The following is a 25,254-nucleotide window of genomic DNA, read 5'->3' on the forward strand; positions in this document are numbered from 1 at the left end:
AGGAAAAAAACTCGATAGGACTGTTGAGTAGCTCTTTCTTTAAGGTTGAAGAAAATGAGAAAGGCGAATGTGTTGCAGTGTATTAGCAGATAGCAGAGGCTGCTGCGGTCTATCTGTCAGCTGATCGGTTCTGAGAGTTGAGCTGAAGGACCCTGCCTTCTCCCGGCCCAGATCCTATAGACTGCAGGTGAGGTGTGGTGGAAACAGAGGGCCTTGTGGGACTCATAACCTTGGGGTCCTTGCCTCCCGGCCCCATATATTTGTACCAATGCGCTACCTTCAACCCTGACCCTTAATTTTCTCTTCCTCCTCCGCCCCTTTACAACCCTTCAGGCCCACAAAGTACCCAAGCCAGCGTTCTCCAGCCACCGTCCTCAACTTCTCAGATCCCCCCCCCCCCCAAGGCAAAGTTCGCCCGTTCCAAGAAAATCCATATAACTTCCCTACCCCTGCCATTGCTAATCGAGGAGCTTAATCCACACTTTTTTTTTTTTTAACCCTTAACTTCTGTGTATTGGTTCCTTGGTGGAAGAGTAAGGGTGGGCAATGGGGGTCAAGTGACTTGCCCAGGGTCACACAGCTGGGAAGTGTCTGAGGCTGGATTTGAACCCAGGGACCTCCCGTCTCTAGGCTTAGCTCTCAATCCACTGAGCTACCCAGCTGCCCTTAATCCACACTTTTAACGAAAACTGGAAGCAGCCTCACTAATTTGCTTAACTGTAAACCCCCAAACATTTTTTTTTGAGTCGTGTCTGACTCCTTCTGACCACATTTTGGGTTTTCTTGGCAATGATACTTTAGTGATTTGCCATTTCCTTCTCCAACTCATTTTACAGATGAGGAAATGGAGGCAAACACGGTTAAATGACTTGCCCAGTCACCCAGCTAGTATATGAGGCCAGATTTGAACTCCCAGAGGATGAGTCTGGAGACTCCGGGCCTGGCACTAACCACTGCACCACCTAGCTTCCCAGATTTTTTTTTTAACTAAATTACTAGTGGAACCATTGAAAAGGGGGCAGAAGAACCAAAGAATCTGTTAAACCTGGAATAGAAGGGTTTGTAACTTGTAAATTTTTAAAATTAGAATATAAAAATACTCATTGAAATGAATCGATTTAAAATGAAGAGACCTTTATTTTTTTTTTTAGCTTAACCTTTGTTGTTTTCTTCTTCTTTTTTTTTTACATAAGTCATGTTTTTACTTTACCCTTCACCCCCTTCACCAAAATGAAGAGAACTTTAGAGGTCATCTAGTTCAGAAACTTTGTTTTATGGAGAGGAAACTGAGATCCAGAGAAAGGAAATGTCACTCAAATAGCTGTCAGGATTCATATCCACATCCCTAGTTCAAATTCAATCCTTTTTATACTAAACCATGTTGTCTGAACAAATATTTTATTTTCTAGGTTCCTACTTCAGTCCTTCAATGTATGTTCTCATAGAATCATATATAAAGGGCTGGATGGAACTTCAGTAGTTATCATAGTCCAACCCCCTTCTCATTTTTCAAATGGAGAAATTTAGACCCAAGGAATGATTTATCCAAAGTCACACTTATAGTAAGCCACTAAGGGACAAAGGATGTGTTCAAATCCTAACTCTGTTTACTGCCTGTATAACTTTGGGTAAGTCACTTAGCCTTGGCAAGTCACACATCCTCCCTGACCTTCAGTTTCCTCAACTGAAAAACAAGTGGGTTGTTATAAATTATGACCTCTGAAGGTGCTTTCAGCTTCAAAGCTATACTATGAACCCTCATTGTCTGACACCAGAGCTCTATGTTCCAACATACCCAGTTTGTATTCTCTTTTCTGCGATGTAATCTTTCATAAATAGTAGGGTTTCATTGGGCTCCCCAAAGCTATAAGCTCCTTGGGAGCAGAGGCTCCCTTTTCTTTGTATGCCATTTTAATTCAACAGATATGCATTGATGATGATACTTAAATAATAGGAATTAGAGTAGAAACAAAGTTCGGACAAGGCAAGCGAATACCTGATCTTAGGAGCTGATAGGAGGGGGACAAGACAAATAATACTTTAAAAATATATCCCCATAAAAAAATGTTATAGACTTCTAGGAGAAATATAGTCTCTAAAAAGAAAAACCTTAGAGAAGCTAACATTTTAGTAGAATTTTAATAGCTGAAGACGTAATGTAATACACAAATAGTTTGAACAAAGTCGTAAATTATGCTAATGTACAGAGAATATTTAGGGAACCAGGTAGCAAATTTAATATAAGATGATGTACTCAAATGTTAACTATTTGCATGTCATTTGAATTCGATCTGCCTCCAGAAAACCTTCATGGCAAATACATGTACAAAATTTCATTAGATCTTAGAATAGTTGGATACTTTTTTAATTCTTTTCTTTGTATTCTTAAGTATATGTCATATTCATCTAGTTTTCTTCAAGAGAGTGCAATGTTCCCCAAGGGCAAGGACTTTGCTTATTTCTTTTTATCACACCACAGCACCAAGAACTCTGATGAGCACTCATTTGACTATATGTGAAATATAAATCCCACTCACTCTACATGCTGGAGGAAGAAAGAATAGTCTAAAGGTGTGTCTATATAACTATACAGAGAATGCAAGGGGATCGTGAAAAAGTTCTGACCTTTGGGGTTAGGAGAATCCTTTTCTTCAGTAAGTTTTACTACTGTGGATTCAAGTTTTTTTTGTTGTGAACATTTTTGCTATGCAGACAATAAATTTTGCTTTCATAATTCTTATTTCTTTTTTAAACTCTTCAGGATCACCCTGCTATGATTCCAACTCTCCAGTTTTCCTTTTCACAGATGTATCAAGAAAACAAAAACTATAATTGCTTAATATTTATTTGTGTGTGTGTTACCTTAACAAACTGAAGAAAAATTTTAAAAAAATTGTGTTGTCATGAAGCCATAAATTTAGATAGAAGGGACTTTTTATATCATATGGTCTACCCCCTTTTACAGCTGAGGAAACTGACCCCCAGAGACATTAATTGACTTTGCCTAAGGTCAGACAAGTAGTAAATGACAGGCAGAATTTGAATCATCTTCCAACTTTGAATCCAGCATTGTACCATGCATTTAATGAGTCAATGGCAGAAGAAAGAACTTTAATTGAAATGGTACTACTCAGAAGAGCAACTCTATTTGATAAAATATGGTGATGTGTTGTTTTTTTGTTTTTTTTGTTTTTTAAATATAGGAAAATTTAGATCACGGCTATTCTGCCACCTGAAAAGATGAAAGCAAACCAAGAAAAATTCTGTGGCAGAGAAAGAGAATTTGTATATAAATTTAATGTAGGAAGCCAGTGCTGTGAACTTAAGGTACCTCTGAAATTTCCTGTTCAAGAGAACCCAAATAACCTGCATGGACGTCTGATGCTTCTCCACAATTTACCTTGCTTCATAGAAAATGGTGAGAACTCATTTTGCCTATTGTTTGATTGTTATGCTTATTGGACTTTGCTTGCTTACATATTCTGAAAAGAATGGAGTTTTGAGCCAGGCCTAGAGACAAGAGGTCATGGCTTCAAATCTGGCCTTGGACACACCTCAGCTCTGTAGCCCTATGCAAGTCACTTAACCCCCAATGCCTTGCCCTTACTGCTCTTTTGCCTTGGAACCTATACACAGTATTGATTCTAAGATAAAAAAATAAGAGTTAAAAAAAAAAGAGTTTTGTTAGAATAGTCACAAGTTTTAAAAGGATATTGTTAGGGGCAGCTGGGTAGCTCAGTGGAGTGAGAGTCAGGCCTACAGACAGGAGGTCCTAGGTTCAAACCCGGCCTCAGCCACTTCCTAGCTGTGTGACCCTGGGCAAGTCACTTGACCCCCATTGCCCACCCTTACCAATCTTCCACCTATGAGACAATACACCGAAGTACAAGGGTTTAAAAAAAACCCAAAAAAACAAAACAAAAAAAAGGATATTGTTAGTACAATTGCTAACCCTTTTCCTTCTGTGCAAATAATAATAGTATAAGTATAAAAAGGTTTTCTGATCCCCAACAACTTTTTTTTAATCCTTACTTTCATTCTGTCTTAGAATCAATACCATGGCTCCAAAGCATAAGAGCAACAAAGGCTAAGCAATGGAAGTTAAGTGACTTGCTGAGGGTCACGGAGCTGGGAAGTGTCTGAGGCCAGATTTGAACCCAGGAACTCCTGGTCTCTAGTCCTGGCTTTCACTCCACTGAGAGCAATAAGTTCTTAACTTTTTCTCTTTTTACACCTAGATATATATGCTTCCTTTCCCTCCCCCCAAATCTCCTTGAGGATCGGCACTTGTTCATGTTTGTATCCCCATTGCCTGATGTAGTGCCTAGCACATAATAGATGATTGATAAATGCTTGTTGATTAATTGAAAATTAATTTGTTTTATTCCTGTCCCAGACTTAAAAGAATCCCTGAGCCAGTTTGTAGAGGAAGAATCTCTAAGAGACTATGACAGAGAAGCTGAGGCTGCACTAGAAGCTTTGAAAACTGGAGAAGTTGATGTGCACGAGCTGACAAGTGCATGGGCAAAAACTTATACTGAGGTGAGAATATGGCCAGGTTATAATTTCCCTCCTCTGCCGTCTACTTTCCTTTCCTTATCTATTAAATATTAACATATTGTGTAGGACTTTAAAGTTTACAAAGCAATTTGTAAAGTGCTGCTTTGGGAAGTAGGTAGTGCAAATATTATTATCCCCATTTTACAATGATGAAGCAGACTCAGAGATGTTGTGTCTTGTCCCCAGTCAAATAGATTATACATGCTAGAACTAAGGTTTGAACTCAGTCTGTCCTTAGATACTTCCTAGCTGTGTCACCCTCAGCAAGTCGCTTAACCCTGATTATTTAGTCATCAACTCTCTTCTATCTTGGGACTGATACTTAATAGTGATTCTAAGAGAGAAGATAAGGGTTTAAATAAAATTAAATAAAAAAGAAATTGGCATCCACAAACAAGCTTTTGATCTATTTTTTTGTTGATTGTCTAGACTTAGAAAGCAAACTTTCAAGTGTATTATATGTATCTACCACCAGAACCAGTAGTTCAGCATTTATCAGACTGGCCAGGAATTCCCTCTCAGTCATTGCATGCTGGTATGCATCCATACTCTTCTTGACTTCTAATAGCTCTGGAGTCCACCTGGAATACTTTGGAGAGAGCAAGCACTAATCGATGAAAGAATCTGGAATCAAAAGAGTGTTCTTATATCCCACCATGCTTAGCTCTGCTTTCTAAAGCTGGGAAGAATAAGCCAATTCCTTCCTCCAGATAATAGGCTCCTCAGTATTTGAAAATGAATATAATGTTCTTTTCTTTAGGACAAACATTCCAAACTCTTTCAATTAATTCTTATATAACATGGTTTCCAACCCCTTCATCATCTTGGTAGACTGCCTGTAGAGTTCTTCATCATGTACCTGTTTTCCTACAATGTAAAGAACTTTTTTTCAGATGTGGTCATCTTAGGGCAGTACTATTAATTCCCCTCCTATGCTTATTTTGAAAATCCTCCTTTTATTTATTTGTTTTTTAAGCTCTCAAGTATTTTATTTTAGATATTGAAAATACCCTTGCTCTCTGTTTCCTCAAATTGAACATTTACTGAAGAGTGAAGAAATAATGGACCCTAGATAGTCTCAGATATTCATATGTGTTATGAGAATTAATTTGTTTCCAAAAATACACATTTGTTCTGATATCACCAAGAAACTTGTGTTAAATTATTTTAAAACATCATCCAACTAATCCTAACAAAAAGGGATCCTCAATACGTAGTATTCTAGATATTACAAAAAAATGACAGAAATCCTTATAATAGAGCTCCATGTGATTTAAAGAAAACATAATGGAGGTACTTGTCCATACTGAAATAGTTAATTATAAGACAAATCCTTTAGATTAGGAAATTCCCAGGAGATGATAGAGCAAAAATCCTCCCTACTAGCTCAGAGAGAAGCCAGTTAAAGAGTGATCTTTGATCTCAGTTAATTCCCAAGATCCTCCTCTCCCAAGCTTCTCTTGCCAGCATCTTCTCCCAGGGTTTGTGTCTAAATTCTTGTCCTTTCATCTTAAAGACGATCTATGCATTTTTTCCTATCACTTATCACTTATCCTTACATTCTGCCCTTATTTCAATGATCTGCCCTTATTAGAGTAATAGACATTTTATGACTCTGTTTATGGATACATATGCTGTTCAATCACTTTCAGTTGTGTCTGACTCTTTGTGACCCCATCTGGGATTTTCTAGGCAAAGATACTCATGTGATTTGCCATTTCCTTCTCTAGTTGATTTTACAGATGAAGAACTGAGGTAAATAGGATTAAGTGATTTGCCTAGGGTCATACAGTTAGTAAATGTTGGAGGCGTATTTGATCTGAAGAAGATGAGTATTCTTGAGTCCAGACCTGGAACTCTATCCACTGCAACCCCTAGATCAGTGATGGGCAACCTTTTGAGCTTTGTGTGACAAAATTCACCAAAAAACTGAGCATAACTTGGGTGGTGGGTCACTTCAACAAAAAACAAACAAACCATAATTTCATGATATGTATAGTTTAAATAACAAAAATGTATAATTGTAATATATAACTGTATTTAATAAACCAAAATAGGTAAATTAATATAGGTAGAATTGTCATCTATAGTGCACAGAGTGTCTACACTACTCTACAGCAAATGTTTCATCCTCGGCATGAGGCCCCATACTTCGATGCGTGTCATCAAAAATGGTTACATGTGTCAGTGCTGACACGCATGTCATAGGTTTCCATCACCGCTCTAGATCCCTCTGTGAGAGAGAAAAACTAGATAGAGTTTTAGTAATTTAGAAGTTTTGATACTTAAAACTTCTATTCCAGTTTTGTTTATTTTTTAGTTTTATGGTTACTTTTTGTTTTTATAGCACTCTTTCTTTAAATAACACCCTCTTCCTAAATTAAACACTAAGTTGTAACAAAGAAAAATATCTTAGTAAAACCAAAAGACATATTGATTGAGTGTAATGGCTTATCCCACAATCCACATTCATTGTTTTCCTACCTCTACTGAGAGAAGGGAAGTGTCATCATTAGTTCCTTCCAACTAAGATTAATCATTATAGATAATTGGTATTCATCTGCTTTTTAGTATTTTTAAAAATTTACATTATTTTATATAGATATTGTTCCCCTAATTCTGCTTACTTAGCTCTATATCAGTTTATATAACTTTTTCCATGTTTCTATGAATTCCTCATATTTGTTATTTCTTATGGTACAATAATATTTCATCATGTTCGTGCCATGATGTATTCATCCACATCTAGTTAATAAGTACCCACCTTATTTCTAGTTTTTTGCTACCACAAAAAGTGCTGCTATATAAATATTTTTATGTTCATGATGCCTTCTTTCTTGTCTTTGACCTCCTTAGGGTATATGCTGTAGTATCTATCACCAGGTTAAAGGGCACAAATTTTTTTCATAATTCAGAATTGTTCTCCAGAATGTATAGACCAATTCAGAGCACTATAGCAGCATATTAGTCTGTTTCTAAAAGTTATTTGAAGCTATTTTTAGAGGAAATAAATATCAAGGACATGTATGAATAGAACGGGAAATAATTTGGTTATATATCAAAGATAGAAGAATAGATAGAAAGTTTAAATCCTACATTGTATTGTACATTTGTATCACAAGTGTAGTTAGCAAAAAAAATTGTGGGAAAACAGGTAGAAAAACCACAATAGGAAGGAAAAAAGATTTTTATATAATCTTAGTATTATATTTTAAAAGGAATGGACAGCTAATTGGCACAATTAATGGAGGGCCAGGCAGGCTTGGAATCAGGAAGACTCAACTTCCTGAGTTCAAATCTAGCCTCAGACTCTTACTAGCTGTGTGACTCTGGCAAGACATTTAACTCTGCTTCAGTTCCTTTCCTGTAAAATGAAATGGAGAAGGAAATGGCAAGCCATTCCACTATCTTTGTGAAGGAAACCCCAAATGGAGTCATAAAAAGTTAGACACAGCCAAAACTGACTGAACAACAAAATTTTATTTTATTATAAATTTTATTCTAATAACAAATTTACACATATATTTTCCAAAGTTATATGATTTGTGTTGTCTCCCTCCCCTCTTCCCTCCTTGCTCCCAGATTTGACAGGCAATTCCACTGGGTTATATTTGTATTATCATGCAAGACATTTTCCATATTATTCATTTTTGTAAGAGAATAATCTTATAAAACCAAAACTCCAAATCATATACCTAAATAAATAAGTGATAAATCATATGTTTTCATCTGCATTTCTACTTTAACAGTTTTTTCTCTAGAGGTCGATAGCATCCTTTTGCATAAGTTCCTCAGAATTGTCCTAGATCATTGTGTTGCTATTAGTAGCAAGGTCTGTCACATTTGATTGTCCCACAATGTTTCAGTTACTGTGTACAATGTTCTCCTTGTTCTGCTTATTTCCCTCAGCATCAGTTCACATAGGTTTTTCCAGTTCTTTCTGAAATCATCCTGTTCATTATTCCTTATAGCACTATAGTATTCCATCACCATCATATAGCACAATTGAACAACAACATTTTAAAGGGAAACATTCCATGTGATTTTTGTGTGTGTCTATTTTATCTGGTAGACCACACTGGAGCATGCAAGACCTGAAGAGCCAAGCTGGGATGAAGATTTTGCAGATGTCTACCATGACCTAATCCATTCTCCGGCCTCTGAAACTCTCCTAAACTTGGAGCACAACTACTTTGTTAGTATCTCAGAACTTATTGGGGAAAGAGATGTAGAGCTAAAAAAGTTACGAGAAAGGTATTTCAATTTCACTTCTTATTCTTATTTGTCATATTTTAGTATAGTTAGATGTACTTGTCCAGAGGAAGAATATTAGGAACTTTTAGAAAATTGAAGCAATAAATGAGAAAAACCTTCTTTCTTAAAAATGCAAATAATTTCCTGTCGCATTTAAATTCAGTTGTTAAAATTAAAGTTGCAGGTCCATGTTGATTTATGTAGTTTCTCTCAGATATGCCATCAATGCTTGCATTTTAAGCTTGTTGATCCTTAGTTTAAATCCTATTTTCATTGCTCATTTGTTGTCAAGTCTATGCTTTTTTTAAAGTCCAGAATAGTCTTTGATAATGTTAGTATTAGGAAAAAATAACATTAAAAAAACCTTTTAATTTGTGTCACATAAACTGTTTCATCCAGAGGGCAAAAGACTGTTGTATTCACCATCTGCCTACATGGCAAGAAAACTGCCATAGTTACTTAATCTGGTGCATTGTTTTCTCTGCCTTTTTCAGGAATGTGGTCACATGAACCAAGCTATAGGAAGTGTTTATTTAAATTGTTCCCTAATCCACACTTGCATTCAGAATATAATAAATTATATTCCTCTAAATTTTCCGATTTTTCTGGTCATTAGGAGCAATGTATTAGAATTGATAAAGGAACAGCCTTGGAATCAGGAAGATCCAGGTTCAAATCCTGTCCCATAGGCAAGTCAAGCCCATAAATTATAGATAAGGTGTCAGTCTGTCTCAATGGAGGGAATTTTCATACTTGCAGCTCCTAATATTAACAAAATCAAAATTTATACCATCTTCCATAAGGAGATAAAAGCAGTCTGCAAGAAAATTGCCTTTTCAGAGTCCTAGAGCTATCCTTGTGTCCTTTTTTTTTTTTGAAACCCTTATCTTCTGTCGTGGAATTTATCCTAAGTTATTGGTTCCAAGGCAGAAGAGTTGGGAGAGCTAGGCAATGGGGGTGAAATAACTTGCTCAGGGTCACACAACTAGGAAGTATCCAAAGCAAGATTTGAACCCAGAACCTCTGGTTTCTAAGCCTGGTGCTCTATCCACTAAGCCACCTAGCTGCCCCTTACCTTATATACTCTTTACCCAAAAGGCCCACAACTAGGTCCTAAATTAACCTTCCTGGGGAAAAATTAATTTATATCACTTTAGGTCTATTCCTCAGCATCTTGGCTCCCAACAACACCATTTGGTTATATGAGCTTATGATAATTAGCTCCAACTATTCTAATTCACTAATGCTCTGGCCCACAAAAATCCTACTCCTGATCAATAATGCCCTTTGGCAGCCAAAGTTACAAAAATCAGCTTCACTTCAAAATAATACCTAACATCCCCCCACCCCCCTACCCCCATGTCTTTAGCCATAATGAGCTGAGGGGGCATTCTGAAGACAGTAACAAAAACCAGCAGGGCCAGCTCCAATAAAGCAGTGGCTCTTTCTGCTGTTTGGCTGGTGGTGCTGTCCAAGGTGCTGTTTGCAGGCAAGGTGTCAGTAAGCTTTTAGTAAGTTCCTTCTGTGTGTGCTGACTTGTGTGCTAAGCAGTTGGTTTACAAAGAATGGCAAAAACATAGTCCATGCACTTAAGGAGTTAGCATTCAAAGTGAGAGAGACAACATGCAAACAACCAAATACATATAAGATATATGCAGAAGAGGTATTTTGAACTGAGACTTCATGGAAGCCAGGGAATCCATGAGACAAAATGGAAGGACATTCTAGGCATGGATGATAACTATTGAAAAGGTAAAGAGGTAGAAGATGGAGTAATATCTAAGAGGAATATCAAAGAGTCAAGTCTGAGAAAACTAGAAAGGTAGGAAAGGGATGGGTTGTTAAAGGCTTATAAAGCTAGGGAATTTCATATTTGACCCTGAAAGTAATAGGGACCCCTTGGTGTTTATTGAGTATAAGTGGCATGGCCAGACTTGTGCTTTAGAATATTCATTTGGCGAGCTAAATGGACAATGAACCAAAATAGGGAGAGACTTGATACAAGTTGCTCAACTAGTACGCTGTTGTATTCTAGACCAGAGGTGAAGAAGGCCTGCTCTCGGATGATTTTGGAAGTGCAAGTATAAAGAAAAGGATGTGGAAGGTAGAAATATAAGATTTGGCAACAGACTGGATAGGTGGAGTGAGTTTAAATGAAGAGTCAAGGATGATTCAGAGGTTGTGAGCCTGACTGATTAGAAGAATGGTAGTGCCTTCAACATTAATAGGGAAGTTGGGAAGAGAGGAGGATTTAGAGAAAAAGATAATGAGTTCTCTATTAGACATGTGTTTGAGATGCCTCTAGGACATCCACTTCAGATATTTACATAAGCAGTTTGTGGAGCAAGAATGATAAGAGAGAGTGTAGAAATGAATAAGTGGACCTGAACAGCATCTGCATAGAGATGATAATTAAACCCATGAAAGCCAATGAAATTACTATGTGAAATAGTATAGAAGAGTTCTTAAACCTTTTTGTGTCATCAACTTATTTGACAATCTCATGATGTCTATTGACTCCTTTTAAATTCATAAGGTAAACATTATAGAACTACAAAGAAAATACAGTCATCCAAAACAATTTTTTTGATGAGATCACAGACCTCAGGTTAAAAATCTCTGGTATAGTAGAAAAGAAAAGAGCCAAAGATAAACCCTTTGGAGATATCCATGGTCTCCACTACCCCATAGAGTAGATATGACCTGGAGGAAGATCCAGCAAAGAAGACTGAGAAAGAGCAGTCAGACAGGAGAGCAAAGAGAGGAGTGAGTGTTCAACAGAAGTACAAAGTCCTATGAGTTCAAATGAGGGAACAGTTTAGTTCAGGAGGGGTCATTACAGCTAGTTCCCCATGGAGCCAGCCTGATCCATATTGGTGCTGTGGAAGAGAAAGAACCTAGACTCCACATTTGAGCAAAATCAGGGGTCCCTTTTTAAAAAATTAAATTTATAAATACTCTGCCTGTTGAGAGATTTGGGGCCAGAGTTTCTCCTACTAAATAGACAACTCTCTGACACGAGCAATTTCTGATTCATACTAACAGGTAATAGTGAAATTTAAAAATGGAGAAATGTCCCCCAAATGAAGAAATTCTTCAGTTCAGGTCTTTGACCCATATGCCAAAATGGACAAGGATAATATTGGCACAGCTTGGAAGAACATCTGTCTTCCCAGAAAAATATATGAATTCTTCTTTTTATCTTGTCTGTAGTTTTTAAAAAAAAAAAAAAAAAGAAAAAAAACCTCCTCTTAATTTTGATTCATGATAAAAAGAAGGAACACCTCTTGTTGTAATTCAGTTTACAAAAGGACATTCCTCTGTTGATATTTCTTCACTAGCTCTGACAGCTTTGGTATATGAGCTGCCTAATTAAGCATGCTCTGACTTCTTTGAGAAATAAATGCAATTTCTACTTTGATATGGCCCTTGAGTTAAAGGAAGCAAGGACTACCCAACTAAGCATATTAGTTCAAAAACTTCTTATTTTGTTATAACACTGTAGAAGACTTAGTATTGCAGGCATCCAGTATCCTGGTCAAAGAGCTGTGATAGCTGTTGTGTGTTCTTATTATTCAAAATTTAGCATTCCAGTTACCATTCCAAGTAAAGCTTACAAATTTTTTGCATTATTCTTCCATTTATTCATTTTAATATCACTTTAGGTCTCTTTTGGTTTGCGCCTGGACCTATGATTTCATTATTATGAGGAACTGCAAGTGTCAAAGCTCCCCCTATTGGATATAATCACCAACTCTTTTTACAGCTTATCTTAGTTTGGGAAACTGAGCTGTTGAATGGATTATCTATGGCCACATAATTTGTATGTGTTAATGATAGAGTTTGAAACCAGAGCTTCCCAGTTCCAAGACTGACTCTTTATCTATTATACTTCACTGCCTCTCATTTTAAATGTTTAAGAGAATATAATAATACTCTAATTCAAAATATCAATATAATTTCTTTTTTCTTCATGTTTATTTTAAGGACTGCATAAAACTAGAGTTAACCAGCCTTACCTGCCAAATTGATAAAGATTTAATGCCTAAAATAAATGTAATAAAATCTCTCTGATCTCAGTGGCCAACCAAAGGAAACCTCTAGATCAGAAGTGTCAAGCAGCAAACTTCAATACTTCCTCTTGCCACCTAAACCAAATTAAAATCTAATTGGGAAATACCTAACAAAATAAATTTAAAATTAAAATTAAATGTAGATAACATTACTAATAACCTAAAAACTAAGTCAATATGCAGCCTGCAGAGAGCCTAGTAGGTCCCATTTCTATTAAATTTGATACCACTGCTCTAGATTTTATATTTAAATATCTGTCTGTACTAGTAGTTCTCATGTAAATTTAGAAGAAAGGTTCTGGGAATCTTAATAGTTCAATTACTTATTAAAGTTTTGTTTTCAATACTCTTTAAACTTTAAAATCTGCAACAACATGCATCATCCACCAGGGGGAACATATCTCATGTATACTTGTACGTGTGTGATTTTGCATCCAAATCTAACAGTACTCATATCTCTAACAAATGAAACCTTATTTCATTATTTCATATTCATTTTGCCACACCTATGAGTTCATGTGAGCAAAGGGAGCTCCAGGTGAGAAAACTCTCTGCCAGTGCTCATTAGCAATTTTTCTGCAATTTGTCTCTAAAATAACTGAGAGTCTAAGTCATGTAGCCAGCTCTCCTACACTGACCCAGTCTCCCTCTTCTTTTCAGACAAATCTCCAAATTAGCCAGGGTAGCTCCCAGAATAAATAAAAATATAGTAAGAAGACAGTCAACTGTCTGCAGTGGGGAAGAGGGACAAGACTTGTTCTGTGGAAACTAGGTAGCATAGGAGTGCTGGACCTTGAAGACAGAAGCCTGTCTCAGTCTCAGTTTCCTTATCTATAAAATGAAAGTCCAGTGGCATTTATCTCATAGCATTGTTGTAAGGACTGAATGTTTGCTTTACAAATCTTTTAGCATTATACAAATGATAACAATAAAGCATGTCTCCAAGGGTTTATAAAACAAAGAAAAATAGGAGGCAAATTTCAACTCAGTGCAAGGAAATATCCCTTACAATTAGAGCTGTCCAGAAGTAGCCATCACATGCAATAGTGGATTATCCATTACTGGAAGTCTTTAAGTTGATACTAGATGACTACTTGTCAGGCATATCGTAGAGGGGTTTTCTGTTCAGGTACAGGTTGAAATGGAGGTTCTTGGAGAGTGTGTGAGACTTATAGTGAATTAGACATTGATATTGAAACTATATTTTAGAAAGTGCAGTAGAAGTGTGTGGGAGAGACAGCAAAACCTTCTGTTTTAGAAATGATGCTAAATATTGGTTTTGAGGCAGAAGTAAGGACTAGGCAATGCCCAGGCCACATTTGAACCCAGGACCTCCAGGCTCCAGGCCTGGCTCTCTATCCACTAAGCCACCTCGCTTCCCCAAAATTCTTTTTCTAACAAAGTAATTCTTCATTCTGAGAGGGAAGAGAGCAACAGGCATTATTATCCTTATTTTGCATATGGGGAAATATGAACAATGAAACTGCTCAGGTACATGAGAAGCTCTTAAAAATTGGAACTGAGTCTTTTGACTTCCACCCTAGGGCTCAGACTAGAAGTTTTGCTACCTCAACTAATTTGTGGGTTCTTCTCTGTCTTCAGACAAGGTGCAGAAATGGATAAAGTAATGCAGGAACTGGGAAAGTCATTAACAGATCAGGATGTAAACTCATTGGCGGCTCAACATTTTGAATCCCAACAGGTAAGTTAAAAAGGAATGACTTTCATTCATGTAGCTGTATTTTATGTTTCTTTTTAAAATAAAAATTAATTGTTTGGGATACTGTTATTAGGTCTTAGAGAATAAATGGACCAGTGAGCTAAAACAGTCAACCGCCATCCAAAAACAAGAATATCAGGAATGGGTAATAAAACTTCACCAAGACCTAAAAAATCCAAACAACAGCTCCATCAGGTATTGATCATCTGACATATTGAGTATTTATTGTTGTTAACTCAACAGGAGTAGAGATTGGATCTTTTAGGGAAAATGTGTTTTTACTGTAGGGATCCCTTAGTCAGAGGTGGAATTTCAAAATAATTGTTTTTTTTTCTTTTAACAGCTTTTGAATTATAGACAGTTTTTGTTTGATGTGTGTGGTGTGGAGGTTTGGGGGGGGGGCTGGGTTATTTTTGTTGCTGGTATTTGTTTTTTTCTTGGAACAAAACTTCAAAAATGTTTTAAGTCCATAAACCTTAATATCACCTATCTTCATTATATCACTTTTTCTTTTAAATTGACATATGCTTAAGTTAGTTTAAAATATATGACTAACTGCAATACAAAAAATATCCCCTGTGTCACCTCTTGGTCTCAAACTTTTTTCTCTCCAACCATCTTCAATTTTTGAACCTGTCCAGCTATTTTCACTTTTTTTTAAGCTGCCAGAATACATTGAATTAGATATTTACTTAATGCAATAGTGACTTCTTTCTGTGTACAGAGATAAATGATATACATTTAGAGATAATTATATGCTTCTCATTCATATAGTCACTTTGAATCCAAATAATTTCTAATCCGAATCTTAAAAGTTTTTGTCTGTTTAGTATTTTTATCTTCTAAAATTGGCCTCTTACCCGTGTTTTCATATTTCCATGCAGAACAAAGTCAGGTCATTTGTCAGTGATTAGAAGTGAAATGGCATCCCTAAGAGCTGCTATTTGGGGATGTAAATGTCATTGCCTATTTAAAGAACAGTGAGCACCAAGCAGGCAGGGCCTGTCTGTCTTACTGGTGAGGCATTGCACACCTACTGTGATATGCAGGATGATAAGAAAGACCCCACCACAAAATATTTCTCCTTTTTAGGTATCATTTGACCCAAAATTCAGTTTCTAATATACTTCAAACTGAATGATGTTCATTCCTTTGAGTTTGGCATTGTATTTTATGAAGTTCCTATTTTTAAGCATTAGTCTTTATTATGAATGTTTATCATTTTGCTTCCTTTTGACAGAAGGTTCATATTTGCAACCTGATTGGGTGTTTGATGAATATTGGATGGAAAGGGATACAAAAGCCACCTACTTTCCATTTTTGGCTAGTGCTGTCCCTGACCCACAGGAAAAATTGGTCAAATGTACTTTGTAGCCTGTCCATATGTGTTCTGAAGCAGCCTGGTAATGGCTCAGATTTGAACTGCATGCCTCTGAAGCAATGATGGGCATGAGATCTGAATTTAGGCAAGCAGTAACTTGATAGAGGCACTTAAATTTGTTACTTCCAACATGGGAGTTTTTTCCAGATTAAAAAAAGAGAGAGCTAAAAGTAGCAATAAAATGTATATATCTAATGTTAACAATTTTGAAATAGATGCATTTTCTAGTAATGTTAACTGTTTTAGGGCTTACACAAATAGCTATATTTATAAGTCATTAAAGCACCTTTATTATTGCATATTAATTTAGAATACTATTTTTGTGCCTCTTTATGTTCATAGCACCATTACTTGTTTTTTAACATTACTAGGAAACATATAGTTATTTTACCTAAGTAGCATAGTAGTTCTGAATAATGCCAAAAAAAGAGAAAGTAAAAAATTGGTATTTAAATTGACGTGACTATTTATAATATATCACATCATTTCATCTTAAAGGATAGGGGAAATGTTTAATGAAATAGAAATATATTTCTACAAAAGTATAATATGATGGGACAGTGTTGGCTATAGTTATTCAACTTTTAGCCATTTTATAACCATTCTTTAATAAATCTAATCTTATCGATTAGATAGGTTGAAGTCAGTACCACAGACTAGTACTGCTTATCCATGGAAGGTAGAATTAGGATCAGTGAAGCAGATTTTAGGTTGATATAAAGAAAAGTTTCCCAACAATTAGAACTATCCAAAAGTGGAAAGGGATTGCTTCATAAGGCAGTGAGTTCTCTGTCACTTAAGGGCTTCAGATAGAGCCTATATGACCAATTGTTTAGAATGTTGTAAAACAATTTCATATTTAAGGTAGAGCTTGGATTATCTCTGAGTTCTTTCAATGAAATTCTGTGATTTGTCATCTTCATTTGATGTTAGGCTTTATTTTCCAAAATTTTCATAAATCTCAAAATGATAGAGAAGAACTATTTATTATTTATGGTAATAGGTAAGGCATCCTGTAAAATATGTTTAAATAATATATTTAAATATTATAAAATATATTTAAGCAATAGTGGGAGAAACAGGTTGCTTGTACTTCCTTTTACCCTTAGTTAGGATTTACACAAGCTCAATGAAAATTAAATTAATTCTATAAAACCAACATTGTCATTAAAAGTGTTATATAAAATGCAAGTTTTTCTTGTTAGTAAATCAGTCACTTCAGGAGTGTTGAGAGAGCACCTGAGAAAATTAATATATATATCCCTTTCTACCAGAGTATAACAGAGTCACAAGAATAAGAACCATAGAATCTTAGATTTGGAAAGAAACTTAAAGGCAATCTAGACTGTCTCCTTCCTGAACAAGAATCCCTAACAGGTGGTCATCCATCTTTTCAAGGAGGGGGAATCCAGCATCTCTTAAAATATCCCATCCTATCAATAGGGGTTTTTCCCTCATATTAAGCTTAAGTTTTATCTCTTTGCAATTTCCATTCATTGCTCCTGGTTTTGCCCTCTGAGGCCAAACAAAACCAGTCAAATTCCTATTTCACAAAGCTTCTCAATTATTTGTGGACAGCTATTATCTTCTCTCTGGGCTAAGACTTTCTTCTCCCTGGCTAAATATTTCTTCATTCCTTTAACTGATCCTCATCTTGACTTATTAGTGCCTGCACCATTCTACTTTGTCCTTCTCTGTTTACTCTCCAGTCTGTTAATGTCCTACCTAAAATGTAATATCCCCAAAATGAAAGTGCTTGAGATGTGGCACAACTGGAGCAGAATACAGAAAGGCCAGCACTTCCTGATCCTGGACACTACTTCTCTTAATACAATTTCTTCTAGCTAGGTTGACCTTATAGCAGTCCTGAGTCTAAGAAGTGGCCAAATAAGGACACACTTTGTAAAGTGTTTAAGGAAACTAAGCTTCAGAGTGATGGTGTGACATAGCCAAAGTCACCCAGCTAAGAAATAGTAGCAGTAACACTTTAAAATAGGGTCTTCAGACTCTGGTCCTGTGCTTAATACATTGCTACACGTTTGGAGGATTATTGTTATTTAAAATCTATACAGTGACATCAATCTGTGTAAGAGAACTCACATCACTAAACTAACTGGTCTTGTGAAATAAGTGTTATGCCTTAACCTCGGGGGTGGGAAGTAGTGGTGTAAAAGTTCTTCTTTTAGATATAATATATGATATGATAAAATCCCAGTTCTGGCAAATGGGGAATCTGGTTTTTATTTTGGTTCTCAGTTTCTTCACTCCCTTTAGCATCTGCTATTCTTCTTGTGGTTGGGACTTTTTCTTTCCCTGTAGATATTTTTGTTTCATTTCTACCAAGGAAGATAGCTGTGTTGATGTATTTCACTACTTTATTACTCAGATATTCAAAAGGATATTTGGTCTCATTGATTAGGGATTTCCTTCCAGTAGTGGAGTTTGTAAACCATTTACTACATGAAGGTCATTCAGTGTACTGAAGGCCTCTCTTTCTCCTGACACTGCAAAAATACTAGTGGAACATTCTGGATAATCACTTATTGTGAATGTATGAAACCTAATGCCCTGAGTCCCCTAGCTACTCTTCCTTTCATATGACCATCCTATTTTCTTTTCCTATTATCCAACTCCTTGATATGATACCTTTTACTCCTTTTTTTCAGTTTCTCATTAGTGGCCTCCTTATTGCCCATAAGGTTCTATGTTTCAATGCCATATAACAAGACTGGTAGAAAGTTAGTATTAAAAAAGTGAGTCAGGACAGGTAGGTGGCTCAGTGGATAAAGGGCCCGCCTGGGGACAGAAGGACCTAGGTTCAAATTTGACTTCAGACACTTCCTAGCAGTGTGACCCTGGGCAAGTCATTTGATCCCATTTTTCTAGCCCTTACCACTCTTCTGCCTTAAAATTGATATTTAGTATTGGTTATAAGAAAGTAAGAATTTTTAAAAAAATTTAAAAGTGAGTCAGCATTCATGGAAAACTCAGGACAGTAAAGGGGGTTTATAATTTCCCAGAAGCATTTCAGTTTGATTTCCTCCTCCTTACTAATACATTCAACTCCCTGTTAGTCATTTTTTTTGGTCATTTCCATTACAAAGTTCATTTCCCTCAGCAGAGAAAACAAAAGGAAAGTAATAAATGAACATTTTTGCCTTCTCTCTGTGTAGTCGATCATCATTTCCCCATCTATTCCATTCAGAGGCCCTCTTCCATTAGCTTCCTTCACCAGCCTTAGCTCCTGCACATTCTTGGCACTATTATACCATGCTTTTTTTTTTTAAACCCTTACCTTCCATAGTGTATATTGGTTCCAAGGCAGAAGAGCAGGAAGGGCTAGGTAATAGGGGTTAAGTGACTTGCCCAGGGTCATAGGAAGTGTCTGAGGCCAAATTTTAACCTAGGACCTCCTGTCTCTAGTTCTGGCTCTCAATCCACTGAGCCACTCAGCAGCTGCCTCTGCTCCTTTGTTTTTTAAACACTTCCCTTCCATTTTAGAATCAATACTGTGTATTGGTTTCAAGGCAGAAGAGTAGTAAAGTCTAGGAAATTGGGATTAAGTGACTTGCCTGGGGTCTCGCAGCAAGGAAGTATCTGAGGTCAAAATTTGAACCCAGGACCTTCCATCTCTAGACTTGGATCTCTGTATCTTGTTCTTATGATTGTATTATGTGTCCTTGCTTTCATCTTCTCTGCATTTCTTTTGAAATTTTAATTGGTTGGCAAATTTCCCATGCATTTATATCAGAGACATCCTGGTTTTTCTTCTTCGATTGCTTTTATTTGTTATTTCTTCATTGAAATAATTGGAATTACATATTTTTGTCAGCTGCAATTATTTTTGTGGTGAATATTTCTGATATTTATCATTAGTGCTGATATATGTGATGACCAAATATCCTTTAAATATTCTGATAAAGCTCACCCTGCCAACTCTTTTCTTTGCTTCTCCAAAGAGAACCTGTGAGCCATCTTATTTAGCTCCAACTCCTCCTTTTGGTTTCACTTTGTAGTAAGAAAATCAAGATTTACATGATTCAGCTCTCCTATTAGTATGTTTACAGATTGGTCATTGGATAAATATCTCACATTTAGAATAACTGTAGTCAAAGTTTGCTGATGGTCTAAAAACTGGTTTTTAGCATGCTTTGCCCCTTTTGTACCACTGTGACACCCTGACTTGCATATAGGTTGGAGAACTATTTTAAATTTTCCTTTGTTTTCATAGATTGCCACGGTCAAAATAATATCTAGATGGTCAATCTAATGGTCACATGCTTCTTGTTCCTTAGCTAGGTTAATCTCCATAAAACATACTATTAGTGTGTTGTCAGGGTCATCCTCAGAGGCTTTCAATCATGATAGGACATACCAGAGCTTCCACTGCTCTAGCATGCAAGGCCTTTGAGAATCCAGGTCATCTCCATACTGTGGTGAGGCATCAGAAGAGCACTTGGTTAATTGGATCAGATAGAACACCTGGCAGGCATGTTCTCATTATATGCAACAGATAACTTAAAAAGTTCCTGTTTTACATTTTTGACAGGGACAAACTTGGACGTTTGTCAAGTTCAGGATAAAATTAATTTAAAACATGCATTAATTATAGGGCTATTTTTTATGCTAGGAATCCTGCTGAAGAAATTGTTTTTCTTAATTATGTACATTTGTCTTTCTTTTTTTCCCTTTAAGTTGGGAGGAATGGTTTGAGGGAGGGAAAAGAAGTGATTGTTAATTGAAAAATAAAATTTAAGAAAGGAAAAAAGTTGATGTTTTTTATAATATAATAAATGTATCTTAAATGCACTAAACGAACTCACTAAGAAGTCAAGAATTCTTTTGTAAAGCTCTTTGTAAAACTATTAGATAATTAGAGTGATGCATAGTTTTAGTGCAAATTGCATGATGTTCATAGTAAGCCTAAAGACAAATATTAGCTCATCTCTGATATATGTGTATTAAAGTATTGAATGTTAAAAATTAGAACTTAATGGATGATTGTAGACCTGTTTTGTCTCCAGGGAAATATTAAGGATTAGGTTGAGGGATGAGTTAATTGTGCCTTTCCAGTTCAGTTTCTTCTTTTTTCATTTTCACACATGCTTTTGTTTAGAACTTGACAATAACCTTTTAAAAAACAAATTTCAGTGAAGAAATTAAAGTTCAGCCCAGTCAGTTTAGAGAATCTGCGGAAGCAAATGGAAGAATTTATGAAGATCAAAGAAAGTTAGAAGAAAGCTTTACCATTCATTTAGGTAAGTGAATAATTTAGTGAAGTAATAATAATCATAGCTGACTTTTGTATATGTTTTTATAAGATAAAGACTGTCTAATATAACCCGGTGCATTTTTTTTCCATTCACTTTTAAAAATTCTAATTGCCTACTGGCCCAATTAAACGTATTAGTCTTGAGGATGCTAGGTGGCATAGTGGACAGAATGCTGGACCTGGAGTCAGGAACACCTAAGTTCAAATCGGTTTCCAATTTGAACTTACTAATTGTGTGTCTTTGGGCAATTCACTTAACCCCTGTTTGCCTCTTTTTCTTCAGTTGTAAAATGGAGATAATAGTGGCACCTACCTCCCAAGGTTGTTATGATGATCAAATAAGATGATATTTTTAAAGTACTTGACATAGTGCCTAGCACATAGTAGACATAGCTTTATAGGTGCTAGTTTTTATTATTATTCTCATGATCATCATTATCATTCATTTTAGTTACCTGGCTTATAAAATTATTAAATATAGAAGAGTAGCTATTCAAATGAAGGTTTTAAGTATAGACCAAGCCCCTTTCATCACTTTTAATACAGGCTATATTCTGGGTTTCTCTTATACCACTTTAACCCTCTGTTGTATTGCATATTTGCAAATTTATATATACATATATATATATTTTAATTGATGGCATGAATCATCCTTTTCTGTTCTTCTTGCATTACAGATATATTTATATGTAATTGTGTTTGCCAAGTTCAAAATAAAATTAATTTAAAATATGCACATATGTAATTGTAGGGCTGTTTCTTACCTGTAGGAGCCCAACTGAAGACCATGCATAATTTGAGATTGCTGAGAGCAGACATGCTCGACTTCTGCAAATACAAACGTAACCATCGAAGTGGTGTGAAACTCCATCGGCTGCAGACAGCACTCTCACTCTATTCAGCATCTCTCTGTGGCCTTGTTTTATTGGTAGATAATCGGATCAATTCATACAGTGGGATTAAAAGAGGTGAGTTGAACCCATGACATATTTTAATTTTCTTCTTATATACCCTTTTCAGAAAAATTTTTCTTCACATATCATCCCTATCTCAATTGAAAAACAATACACCAGAAACAAAACCATAGTTATTTAGCACTGATTTCATGCTTCTCCATTAGCATGATTGATTTTTTCTCTATCAAAGTTCTGTTATACTTTGGTTATATTAATTTATAATGATTTATTGGTTAATAATGAAATTATAGTATAATTAGATAAAAATAGACATATCTAGATAAAATGATGTATAGAAAGCTGATGAAAAGAGTTTAGGATTTGGATTCAGAGGGCATTGGTCAGAATCCCAGTCACTTACTACTTTGGGACCGTATGGGCAAGACACTTGAGAACTGATGTGTTCAATTTCATCATCTATAAAATTAAGAGATTGGATTTAATAATTTCTGAGGTCCATATATATGTGTGTGTGTGTGTGTGTGTGTGTGTGTCCTTTCATAGATGCATATCTATGAAAGGACACTAATAGAAAGCTAGAACTGAATAACAATAATAACTAATCCTGGTCAATCTTGGTCTTGGAAAATAAATAATGAAACATACCTCCCTTCTGCAGACAGAGACATGAGAAACTAGGTGGCAGAAAACTGCATGCATTGTCATACCTGATTAGGTTACTATATGTTATTTTTACTTAATTCCTCCTTTTTTATAAGGAAAGGTTCTGGGGGCAGCTGGGTAGCTCGGTGGATTGAGAGTCAGGCCTGAGGACAGGAGGTCCTAGGTTCAAATCCAGTCTCAGACAGTTCCCAGCAGTGTGACCCTGGGCAAGTCACTTGACCCCCATTGCCCACCCTTACCACTCTTCCACCTAGAGCCAATACACAGAAGGTAAGAGTTTAAAAAATAAAAAAATAAAAATAAGGAAAGGTTCAATTCCAAGCTTAGTTAGGGGAAGGAAGTCCAGGGTTTGTGATGCAAAAACAAAAAAACACCTATAAAAGTTATATTAAACAAAGTCATAGAATTTTATAACTTAACCTAAATAGCTCCAAAGTATCTGGGAGCAGGATTTGAACTCATATGTTCTTGATTCCAGCTCCTGCACACTATCTACACCTAGCTTTGCAATTCATTTTTAAGTGGGTCAAATTAAACACATTTTAAGACAATACCTTTTTTTTTTTTTGAATATCACTTTTTTTTGAAAAGTTGTCAGGCCTACTAGAGTTCATATGCCATTTTTAAGAACCTTCTTATACTCTTTTCTACTTTTAAAACTACATGGTAAAAAAATTCTTTCAGTTTAAATTTTTTATTTGTTTATTTTTTACATTAATTTCTCATATATTTCCCTTCTTCCCTCCTTTCCCCACAGTAGAGAAGAGATCACTTGACAAAAAAGAAAATAAACATACAGATATTCCCACACATGTACATATATACATACATAAAACCACTTCATGCTTATCAATTGTTTTTTTTTAGGAGGTGGACACTTATAGATGTTTTTTTGAACAATATTTATTTCTATATATAATGTTCTCTTGGTTCTGCTCATTTCACTCTTCATAATTTCATTTAGGTCTTTCCATTTTTTTAATTAACCCTGCTTTAAAAAAAATTTAACTTGCTTCTTACTACACATCAGTATTCCATTTTAATTACATGCTATAATTTGTTTATCCATTCCCCAATGGATCCCTCAATTTCCAGATCTTTGCCACCAGTTACAGGAACTGCTATAAATATTTTAGAACATATAGGGTCTTTTCCTTTTTCCTTGATCATCTTAGAAATTATAATAATTTAAAGGGTAACAAATATTTGAAGAAATTAGAATCATATACAGCTTCTTTTTTGTCACTCTGTCCTTGAATAACTGCTTTCTCGGAAGTTTATTTTACGTATATCATGTATATATTATAAGTGTACATGCTGGTCTTCTCCTTGAATGTAAAGTCTTTGAGGACATTTGTTTTTGTTTTTGTATCCTCATTCCTTAGTGGGGTGCCTGACAAATTGTAGGCACTTAATAAATGCATATTGATTGAATTGAGGCCCAGAAGTTAAATCGCTGTCCAGAGGAAAACTGAGATAAAGGGTTGGTCGCCAGATAATGACTTTTTCCAGCCTTAGCACTTAAAAAAGAATTTTCAAAAGCATAATAAAACAAAAAGAGGATTGTAAATGAAACCATGCAAGTCTATTTCATATCAATTGCTTTTAAAAAATATATATTTTTAATATATATAGTATATATATTATATGTATTTAATATATATACATATATAAAAATATAACATTTCCCATGTTACTTTTGAAGTGAAACAGAAACATGGGAATTTTGTTAAGCTTAAATTCTGTGTAAATATTTTTAAATGTTAATGTTACTTTTTAAATTGCCCTGCTTGTCTTTGCTTCCTTCTGAACTTGCTTCTTTTTTCTTCCATGCATTTAAAAAAATGTTTCAAGCTGTTTTGTTCAGTTCTTCCTTTCTCCCCATCCTCAACTTAAAAAATGAGGTGGGAGGGGAAAGCTCTTTTAACAAATGAATATAATCAAGCAAAATGGATCCATACAGTGTCCACATCCTGAAATTTATGTCTCTTTTCTGCACGTTGAGTCTGCCACTTCTCTGTCAGGAGGTAGAGAACATGCTTGCCCATGGATCTTCTGAAGACATAGTTGATCACAGCATTGATCAGCTCCTACGCTTCAGAGGCATGTCTTCTTACAATCTTGTTATCCTTGTATAAATTGTTTTCCTCGTTTTCCCTTCATTCTTCCTGAGTTCATACTATCCAGGATTCTCTAAAATCATCTGTTTTGTCATTTGTAACAAACAGATATTCCATTAAATTCATGTACCACAATTTAGTGAGCCTTTTCCCCTATTAATGAGAAATTCCAGTTCTTCCACCTCCCCCTTCCATTTATTTCCCTTTTTTTGAGACAAGCTCATTTTTTCTTTTTTTTAATTTGAAGACAAAATTTCTTTCTATTACATAAGGGTTAGCCCTGCCTTTTTCTTT

The 25,254-nt window shown here is 35.6% G+C and overlaps 1 protein-coding gene across 1 annotated transcript in view; it reads left to right on the forward strand.

The window, feature by feature from the left end:
* The first annotated feature begins 102 nt into the window (after nucleotides 1–102).
* C5H12orf4 (chromosome 5 C12orf4 homolog) overlaps nucleotides 103–25,254 on the forward strand; it is a 50,192-nt gene continuing 25,040 nt past the window's right edge. Inside the window, exons 1-8 of the mRNA XM_044677600.1 lie at nucleotides 103–187; nucleotides 3,204–3,418; nucleotides 4,397–4,542; nucleotides 8,633–8,814; nucleotides 14,490–14,589; nucleotides 14,681–14,802; nucleotides 21,140–21,246; nucleotides 22,031–22,228. Of these exons, the coding sequence (XP_044533535.1) occupies nucleotides 3,241–3,418; nucleotides 4,397–4,542; nucleotides 8,633–8,814; nucleotides 14,490–14,589; nucleotides 14,681–14,802; nucleotides 21,140–21,246; nucleotides 22,031–22,228 (1,033 nt within the window). The 5' untranslated portion in view covers nucleotides 103–187; nucleotides 3,204–3,240. The remainder of the gene's footprint in view (nucleotides 188–3,203; nucleotides 3,419–4,396; nucleotides 4,543–8,632; nucleotides 8,815–14,489; nucleotides 14,590–14,680; nucleotides 14,803–21,139; nucleotides 21,247–22,030; nucleotides 22,229–25,254) is intronic.

This window comes from Gracilinanus agilis, chromosome 5, assembly GCF_016433145.1.
Source record: "Gracilinanus agilis isolate LMUSP501 chromosome 5, AgileGrace, whole genome shotgun sequence".
Taxonomy (NCBI): Eukaryota; Metazoa; Chordata; class Mammalia; order Didelphimorphia; family Didelphidae; genus Gracilinanus; species Gracilinanus agilis.